At 46.0% G+C, this 10,000-nt stretch overlaps 1 protein-coding gene across 4 annotated transcripts in view; it reads right to left on the bottom strand.

The window, feature by feature from the left end:
- LOC143275007 (fructose-bisphosphate aldolase-like) overlaps positions 1-10,000 on the bottom strand; it is a 27,771-nt gene that overhangs the window by 1,707 nt on the left and 16,064 nt on the right. For all 4 annotated transcript variants that reach the window (XM_076579063.1, XM_076579064.1, XM_076579062.1 and 1 more), the window contains exons 3-8: positions 9,441-9,511; positions 8,739-8,934; positions 6,267-6,427; positions 5,320-5,403; positions 2,948-3,122; positions 1,319-1,518 (exon numbers count right to left, since the gene is read on the bottom strand). In XM_076579063.1, coding sequence (XP_076435178.1) covers positions 1,319-1,518; positions 2,948-3,122; positions 5,320-5,403; positions 6,267-6,427; positions 8,739-8,934; positions 9,441-9,511 — 887 coding nt within the window. The remainder of the gene's footprint in view (positions 1-1,318; positions 1,519-2,947; positions 3,123-5,319; positions 5,404-6,266; positions 6,428-8,738; positions 8,935-9,440; positions 9,512-10,000) is intronic.

Consider the following 10,000-nt stretch of genomic DNA (forward strand, 5'->3'; position numbering starts at 1 on the left):
GGGGGAGCGCGTCTTTTCTGCGTGCAATTTTATTTGTTTTTCCTGTCGAAGTGGATTTTTCTACAGAATTTTGCCAGGAACTTTTGTTGCCGTGGGTTCTTTTACGTGCGCTAAGTGCATGCAAGCACACGGGACCTCGGTTTATCGTCTCATCCAAATGACTAGCGTCCAGACCACCACTCAAGGTCAAGTGGAGGGGGAGAAAATATCGGCAGCTGAGCCGTGATTCGAACCAGTGCGCTCAGATTCTCTCGCTTCCTAGGCGGACGCGTTACCTCCAGGCCATCACTCCACTAAGCATAAGGAGGAAGAGAAGGAAGAAGGAGAAGAAGGAGAACAACAAGGAAGAGGAGGACATGGAGAAGGAGATGCTTAAACAACAGCAACAACAACAAGGAGATGATTTTCAGCAGCAGAGAAAAAGTATATGTAGTAGTAGAAGTAGTAGAAGAAGTACTACTAGTAGTAGTAGTAGTAGTAGTAGTAGTAGTAGTTGTAGTAGTAGAACAACAACAACAACAGAGAAAAAGTAGATGTAGTAGTAGTAGTAGTAGTAGTAGTAGTAGTAGTAGTAGAAGAAGAAGTAGTAGTAGTAGTAGTAGAAGAAGAAGAACAACAACAACAACACAATAGCGTCGTCGTTTGCGGGGGAGTGGGGCAGGGGTTGGGGTGGTGGTGGTGGTGGTGGCTAACGACGGACCCCTCCCCTTCCTCTCTCTCTCTCCCCCCCTCTCAACTTCTCCTCGCCTTGGTCCATTGGAGCACCACGGCCCCTCGGCCACGTACGCTTTTCTCGCAATGAATTGCACACACACTATAAGTGTAATGTGTCGAGAAAGCGTCAGTGGCGGGGGGGCGAGGGGTGTGTGTGTGTGGGGGGGGGGCTAGAGAACGACCCCTCCTCCTCCCTCCTCTTCTTCCTTCCTCGCCTTGGTCCATTTGGGCAGCTCGGCCCCTCGGCCACGTACGCTTTTCTCGCAATAAATTGCATACACACTATAAGTGTAATGTGTCGAGAAAGCTTCAGTGGCGGGGGGGGCCGGGGGGGGGGGCGTTGGGGGGGGGGGGCTAGAGAACGACCCCTCCTCCTCCCTCCTCCTCCTCCCTCCTCCTTCCTCGCCTTGGTCCATTTGAGCAGCTCGGCCCCTCGGCCACGTACGCTTTTCTCGCAATAAATTGCACACACACTATAAGTGTAATCTGTCGAGAAAGCATCAGTGGCGGGGGGACCCGGGGAGGGGGGGTGCTAGAGAACGATCCCTCCTCCTCCCTCCTCCTCCTCCCTCCTCCTCCTCTTCCCTCCCTCCTCCTTCCTCACCTTGGCCCGTTTGAGCAGCTCGGCCTGGGCGGTAGGGGTGTTATCCTTGCTGCCCTTCCAGGCGGCCAGCACAGAAGCCTGCAGGGCCCGGCCGTAGGAGAAGGTGAGGGCCCAGGGGTTCTTGCCCCGGAACTTGTTGATGGCGTCCAGGTTCACTGTGGCGTCCTCCTCAGACTGCCCCCCGGACAGAAAGCAGATACCTGCCCAAAAAACAACAACAAAAAAAACATAAATTATATTTAATGCTTATCCTTTGTTATAACATTGTATGACGGGTGCAATAGCCGAGTGGTTAAAGCGGTTGGACTTTCAATCTGAGGGTCCCGGGTTCGACTCTCGGTAACGGCGCCTGGTGGGGTAAAGGGTGGAGATTTTTCCCGATCTCCCTGGTCAACATAATTATATGCAGACCTGTCAGTGCCTGAACCCCCTTCGTGTGTATACGCAAGCAGAAGATCAAATACGCACGTTCAAGATCCTGTAATCCATGTCAGCGTACGGTGGGTTATGAAAACAAGAACATACCCAGCATGCACACCCCAGAAAACGGAGTATGGCTGCCTACATGGAGGGGTAAAAACGGTGATACACGTAAAATCCTTCTCGTGTACATACGAGTGAACGTGGGAGTTTAATGATTATCATTTGTTATAACACTGCATCACTATCGATATCTGATGAGTGTTCTGGGCAGAAAACAGATACCTGCCAACCCCCAACCCCCTACCCCCCACAAAAAAACCCAAAACATTAATTATATTTAATGCTTATCATTTGTTATAACATTCCATTGCTATCTATATTTGATGACAGTGTTTTGGACAGAAAGCAGATACCTGCCAAAAAACAAACAAACAAACAAAAAAACCTCACTGATCACAAATCAATGCTTATCGTTTGTTATAGCACTGCATCACTGTGTGTGTGTGTGTGTGTGTGTGTGTGTAATCATGTGTGTGTGTATAATAATTATGTGTGCATGTCTGTGTGTGCGTATGTGTGCGCGCGCACGCGCAAGTGTGTGTGTGTGTGTGTGTGTGTGCCTGCTTGCATACGTGCGTGTGTATGTATTTGTGTGTATGTGTATGTGTGTGTATGTGTGTTGTGTGTGTGTGTGTATGTGTACATGTGTGTGTGTGCGTGTGCGCGTGTGTTTGACCGCGTGTGCGTGCGTGTGTGTATGTACCACGCACTGGTAGCGGAGGGATGGCCTAGAGGTAACGCGTCCGCCTAGGAAGCGAGAGAATCTGAGCGCGCTGGTTCGAATCACGGCTAAGCCGCCGATATTTTCTCCCCCTCCCCCTCCACTAGACCTTGAGTGGTGGTCTGGACGCTAGTCATTCGGATGAGACGATAAACCGAGGTCCCGTGTGCAGCATGCACTTAGCGCACGTAAAAGAACCCACGGCAACAAAAGGGTTGTTGTAGAAAAATCCACTTCGATAGGAAAAAACAAATAAAACAGCATGCAGGAAAAAATACCCCCCCCCCCCAAAAAAAGGGGGGTGGCGCTCTCAGTGTAGCGATGCGCTCTCCCTGGGTGGAGCAGCCCGAATTTCACACAGAGAAATCTGCTGTGATAAAAAAAGAGAAATACAAATACAACTAGTAACTAGTACTCCGACTCACCGGGCACGGCGCCAGGCACGGCGCGGGACAGGGCGGTGACGGTGGCTATGGCGATCTGCTCGTGGCTGTACTTCTTGCTGCACGACTGTCCGGCCGTCACCATGTTGGGCTTCAGAAGACTGCCCTCCAGGTACACGTGGTGGTCAGACAGAGCCTTGTACGTGTAGGCCAACACCTGTGTGTGTGTGTGTGTGTGTGTGTGTGTGTGTGTGTGTGTGTGTGTGTGTGAATCAGAATCAGAATCAGAATCAGAATCAATTTTAATGTCAGTCAAAACCTTAACAAGGTATATAAGACACGCATGCAAAAGTTACATGTACCACACACGAACGAGTCCCCATGCTGGCCGAAAGATTCAAGGAAGAAAACTACAGAATCAAACGCCAGCACGCGACTGCTGGTGTTATTTCCCTTGGAATGAAACGCTCATCATTTTTTTTTTTTTCCTTTGACGAGAACGTGAGGGGACGAAAAGGAACACACGGACGCACGCGCACACACACACACACACACACTGATTCATTTGCTTACCAACTGTTTCTCTGCTTGCTACTAATTTTAAATAATTTCAAATCAATTAATTCTAACTAGGTTTTTTTATGTTTCGTATGAAATGTTAACCAGAGGTTCTATGGGCAGCATATGCTTAACGCACGTATAAGAACACACGGCAATAAAAGGGTTATCCCTGGCAACATTCCATAGACCATCTCGCTTGCATACTCTCTCTCTCTCTCTCTCTCTCTCATAAATATGAGAAAAAAAATAATACAATCAGAATGCAATGTGATACGGATATGACACAATAGGAGAGCAGCCAGGATGTCACACAGAGAAATCTGTTGTGACCAAAACGAGTTATTCAATAAAACACAGTACTGTGACAATGCAATACAGCAGAGCCGTCCCAAATACACAGAACAAAAATCTGTTGTGCAACTGAAAAAAAAATGAAAAAAAAAGTAATGGTATGGTAGGGGTTTGGTAGCGTATGGTATGGTATGGTATGGTATCATGTGTATTGTATTGTATTGTATTGTATTGGACTGGACTGCATCACATCACATCGCATAGTATCATATCGTACCACAGCGTATCATATTTGTATATGTATTTCTTTTTATCACAACAGATTTCTCTGTGTGAAATTCGGGCTGCTCTCTCCAGGGAGAGCGTGTCGCTGCACTACAGCGCCACCCTTTTTTTGTATTTTTTCCTGCGTGCAGTTTTTTGGGTTTTTTTATTTGTTTTTCCTATCGAAGTGGATTTTTCTACAGAATTTTGCCAGGAACAACCCTTTCGTTGCCGTGGGTTCTTTTACGTGCGCTAAGTGCATGCTGCACACGGGACCACGGTTTATCGTCTCATCCGAATGACTAGCGTCCAGACCACCACTCAAGGTCTAGTGGAGGGGGAGGGGGGAAAATATCGGCAGCTGAGCCCTGATTCGAACCAGCGCGCTCAGATTCTCACGCTTCCTAGGCGGACGCGCTACCTGTAGGCCATCACTTTGTCACAACATATTTCTCTGTGAAATTCGGACTAGCTGCTCTTCCCATGGAGAGCGCATCGCTGCAGTTCCACCCTTTCCTTCCTTCTTTTATTTTCTTCTTTCTTTCTTTACTTTCTTTCTTTCTTCTGCCTGTAATGGAACAAAAACACAAGACAGAGTGAAGCGGGAAAGAATTAAGGAAGGGAGGTAAGACAGAATGAAGCGGGAAAGAATTAAGGAAGGGAGGTAAGACAGAATGAAGCAGGAAAGAATTAAGGAAGGGAGGTAAGACAGAGTGAAGCAGGAAAGAATTAAGGAAGGGAGGTAAGACAGAGTGAAGCGGGAAAGAATTAAGGAAGGGAGGTAAGACAGAGTGAAGCGGGAAAGAATTAAGGAAGGGAGGTAAGAGAGTGAAGCGGGAAAGAATTAAGGGAGGTAAGACAGAGTGAAGCAGGAAAGAATTAAGGAAGGGAGGTAAGACAGAGTGAAGCGGGAAAGAATTAAGGAAGGGAGGTAAGACAGAATGAAGCAGGAAAGAATTAAGGAAGGGAGGTAAGACAGAGTGAAGCAGGAAAGAATTAAGGAAGGGAGGTAAGACAGAGTGAAGCGGGAAAGAATTAAGGAAGGGAGGTAAGACAGAGTGAAGCGGGAAAGAATTAAGGAAGGGAGGTAAGACAGAGTGAATCGGGAAAGAATTAAGGGAGGTAAGACAGAGTGAAGCAGGAAAGAATTAAGGAAGGGAGGTAAGACAGAATGAAGCAGGAAAGAATTAAGGAAGGGAGGTAAGACAGAGTGAAGCAGGAAAGAATTAAGGAAGGGAGGTAAGACAGAGTGAAGCGGGAAAGAATTAAGGAAGGGAGGTAAGAAGCCACGCACGCACCTGCTCGGTGACTTTCTGTGCCGTTTCCAGATCATGATCTCCGTCAGGCAACACCTCGGGTTCCACGATGGGCACCAGTCCGTTCTGTGTGCACAGTACATACACACATAAAACATACAATACATTCAACACACACACACACACACACACACACACTTCCATACATACATCTAATTTTTATGTGCATATATGTACGCACACCACACATGCAAACATACACAAACACGCGTACACACACACACACACACACACACACGTGAATACATAAATTTTCTTTTGTCATATTTATTTTCATTCTATTTTTCCTTTCCTGCCTCATCTTCTGTTTCATCAGAATGGCCCCTACACCGCTCTGTCAAAATACACCCACCGTCCCCACGAAAAAATAAAAGTTGGAAAAGTGGGCATTTCCAGCATAGAATTTTACAGGAGGTGAGGGTAAGGGCCGTAAGGTCCCAAAGCCCAGTTGCCGTTTGAACCTTCCCCATCCGAAGGCAGGTACCCGTTTACAAACCTGGGAGGAATGAGGAAAACCAGAGTTAAACGCCTGTCCCAAGACAAGACAAGACAACACACACACACACACACACACACACACACACACACATATAAACAGACTGACGCGGGATCATATTCCCAGGACTCCACCACACGCGGACAACAGTCAGAACACCGCCAGGACCAGCCTCGGACCGCCAGCGAGGACTCCCCACCACCCAAGCACAGCCAGGACGCAGTGCGGACCACAACCACGGACATCCCCAGCACGCCAGCGGCCAGGACTCAGCGAGGACCACCCCTCGGGCCGCCAGCAAGGACTACACCCCCACAAGACCACAGGACCAACGCCTCGACCACCCCACCCCTCGTGGAGAAGACCACAGCCACGAACCAAATGCCAACAGGTCATTAAACTAATCCAGATCATATTCTGTTTCATTTTTCACCTGCTGACAGATGCTGGCGTAGCGGGCCAGGACGTTGGCGTTCTCCATCATGGCCTGGTGGGAGGGGGTGTTCTTGGAGATCTTCAGCACGCAGCGCCACTTGGCGAACTGAGCCCCCTTCTTCTTGTACTGGGCACACCGCTCCGACAGGCCGTCCAGACCTGGGCAGACCCCCAAGGGGGGCAGAGACAAGATAAGGGAGGGAGGCAAAGAAGTTGTGAATGTTTAGTCATCAGGGTGATTCGTGTCCCTTCGAACCTTATGAACAATAATTGTGGACGTTTGGTGTAGTGCGTTAGGACAGCCAGTGTCTTCTTTCTTTATTTCTTATTCATTTTTCTTTCTTATCTATATATCCATTTATTCATCTATTCGTTCATTTATTCATTATCATTTTTTATGTGTTGGTCCAACCTTTGTCATGTTTTGTGTGAGTTGGAGTTTACTTATTTAATTATTTATCCCTTTTTTTCTTTTTTCTTTTTTGTTTTGTTTTTGATATGTTGGTCCAACATTTTGTCATGTTTTGTGTGAGAGTCTGGAATCGGCTGTGGGTTGTCATGTTGGGTGGGGGTAGGGGGGGGAGTAACTAAGCCTGTGAATTCAACAATAAGTTTCCCAGCTGGATGAATAAAGATGTACTGTATTGCAGCGTAACAATTTATCAACTGAACATTACACACACAAATGGTTTGGAACTGAACTATTTTATCCTGTCAAAAATCGTGTCCACTGGACTTTGCGAACACAACTGTTCAGGAATGGATCCACAGGTTACACATGTTCACGTGTGAAGACGGAAAAGAGAAAAAGAGACGAACAGGAAAGAGAGAGAGAGAGAGAGAGAGAGAGAGAGAACAAAAACTTTCTCCAGGCCTCCGGCCCCTAGAAAGAGGTCAAAAAGTACACAATAATGGTGATCACGCAGCGACAACAAAATGTAAAATACATACTAACTTAAACATGTAGAACAAAAGTGCTTCTTGTGCATAGTAAATTAATTCTAACTTTCATCATTGTTGTCACAGAGTTCCTGTCGTGTCTTTAGGGCATTAAATATATAAACGCAGAGTTTACGAATACTGTAAACAGAACCATTCTTCAGCAAGTGAACATACGATTGACCTTCAGAGTTCAGATGTTTTTGCCGCAGGTTATTGTAAAGGACACAATTATTTATAAAAATGGTTTTCATCTTCAACCACATTACAACGTTTACATGGGTAATTTGAATTACATTTGAATGTTCTCTTAAAAAATTATCCATTTACTGCGAGTAAACCAAGCCGTAATTTTACCAAACAGTCCCTAAAACACTTTTTATCCACAAAGTCAAAATATTGCTCACACTGAAAACCAGTTTTAAACAATCTGTAGTTATGATATATATCTTTAGACATTACTGACTCGTCCCACTCTTGCATAAATATATCTTTCATTCTTTGCTTAAATAATGACCAAAAAAGTTTGCACACAGCCAACGCCTTGTTGCAACCAGACATATCCAAACCCAAATCTAAATAAAGTATTTTTTACTAAAGACACAGCATTTTTTCCCCCTTTCGTCAACATCAAATACGCCTGTCTGGGTAATCGGTGCACATTCATATTCAGCAACCTTAACCAGTACTTGATACACCTTATAGCACTTTTTATATGCAGTGGATAACGTCCTAGTTTGCCGTATGCAAACTTGTTTGGTACTCTAAATGGTATGTTCAAAAAACGTTTACATGAACCCGAGAGAGACAGACAGACAGACAGATAGACAGAGAGAGACAGAGACAGAGATACAGAGAGAGAGACAGAGACACAGAGAGACAGAGAGATGGAGAGAGACAAACAGAGAGACAGACACAGAGAGAGAAAGAGAGAGACAGTGAGAGAGAGAGAAAGAGAGAGGGACGGAGAGACAGAGAGGGACGGAGAGACAGAGAGAGACAGAGAGAGGACAAAGAGAGTGACAGAGAGAGAAAGAAACAGACAGACAGATCAGTATTAGTATCAGTATCAGTAGCTCAAGGAGGTGTCACTGCGTTCGGTCAAATCCATATACGCTACACCACATCTGCCAAGCAGATGCCTGACCAGAGCAGCGTAACCCAACGCGCTTAGTCAGGCCTTCAGAAAAAAATAATTAAATAAATAAATAAAATGAAATAAATAAATAAAAATAAGGAAAATTAAAAAAATAAAATAAAATAAAAATGAAATAAAATTAAATTTAAAATAAAATAAAATAATTAAAAAAATATCTTTAAAAAATAGATAAATACATAAAAAATACTAATAATAATCATATTTAAAAGGCGCAAAAAAAGAGAGACAGAGAGAGAGAGAGTGAAACAGAGACACAGAGACATAGACAGAGACAGAAAGAGAGGGGACCGGGGGGTGGGGGTGGTGGGGGGGGGGGGGGGCACAGACCGGAAAAGGAAAAGAGGGAGACAAGACGCACACGCGCGCGCTCACCTTGCGTGGTGCACTCATCGTGGCTTCCGGCAAGGGGGACGACTCCCTTGTCCACCTTGATGCCCGGGATGATGCCCCTCTCCTGCAGGGAGGTGACGAACAGCTTGCCCGAGTCGTCAGCTTCGTCCATCGTCTCGTCGAACAGGATCACGGCGGAGATGTTGGCGGCAAGCGACTTGTCACTGGTGAACAGCACCTGAAAAAAAAATAAAAATTAATAAAAATAAAAATAAATAAAATAAATAGCTCTTCTGAAATCACACAATGAGGATAGACGATGAACTGCAGGGGGGGGGGGGGGGGGGGGCACGAGCGACGCGCACGCGCGCACACACAGACACACAGACAGACACATACCAGCCCCAAAATTTAAAATAGCACTTCTCTCTCTCTCTCTCTCTCTCCAGCCTAACCCCCCCCCCCCCCCCCCCACCCCCAAAAAATCTCTCTCTCTCTCTCTCACACACACACACACACACGCCAGCCCCAAAATTTAAGATAGCAAATCTCTCTATATATATCTCTCTCTCTTTCACACACACACACACACACACACACACACACACACCAACCTCCCCCCCAACAAAATCTCTCTCTCTTTCACACACACACACACACACACACACACACACACACACACAAACAAAATTAACAAAACAAAACAAAAACAACCAAAAAAAAAGAAAGAAAGAAAACAGGTACCTGGCGGTAGAGCCGGCGATTCTCCTTCGTGTTCTCCACGCCGATGCCCTGAAGACGCTTGCCCATGGACCCTGCGGCGAGGAAGGGCAGGGTTTTTTTGGGTGTTTTTTTTTTAATTATTGTTACTATTATTCATTTATATATCATTTATTAAGACGTCTTGCAATGGCACATGTTCTTGAAGCTGTATGCGCTTGAAACACACACACCCCCTCCCCCCCCGCCCCCCTCCCGCAACAATAATAAATAATCATGATGCAGTAACGTCGCTTTGAGAGTGGGTGGGTGGTGGTAAATCTAAAGCCCCGCGTAGCTATAGTAAGCAGACTGTGTTGTCGGGGTTCGACTCCAGAAAACGGATCGAGGCTTTTTTCTTCTTTTTTTTCTCTCTTTTTTTTTTAATATAATTTGCTACCACTTTGCCCTGTACTTGACTTCGTGTATTTGGTATGGTAGTCCCCCTGTACATGTTCCGCATGCCACAACCGGCGCACAGCAAAAAGATTTGTTCCCAGTGATGAAGGCTTGCAGAAACCCCCCCCCCCCCCCCCAATACCCCC

The sequence above is a fragment of the Babylonia areolata genome, chromosome 29 (assembly GCF_041734735.1).
Source record: "Babylonia areolata isolate BAREFJ2019XMU chromosome 29, ASM4173473v1, whole genome shotgun sequence".
NCBI classification, from domain to species: domain Eukaryota; kingdom Metazoa; phylum Mollusca; class Gastropoda; order Neogastropoda; family Buccinidae; genus Babylonia; species Babylonia areolata.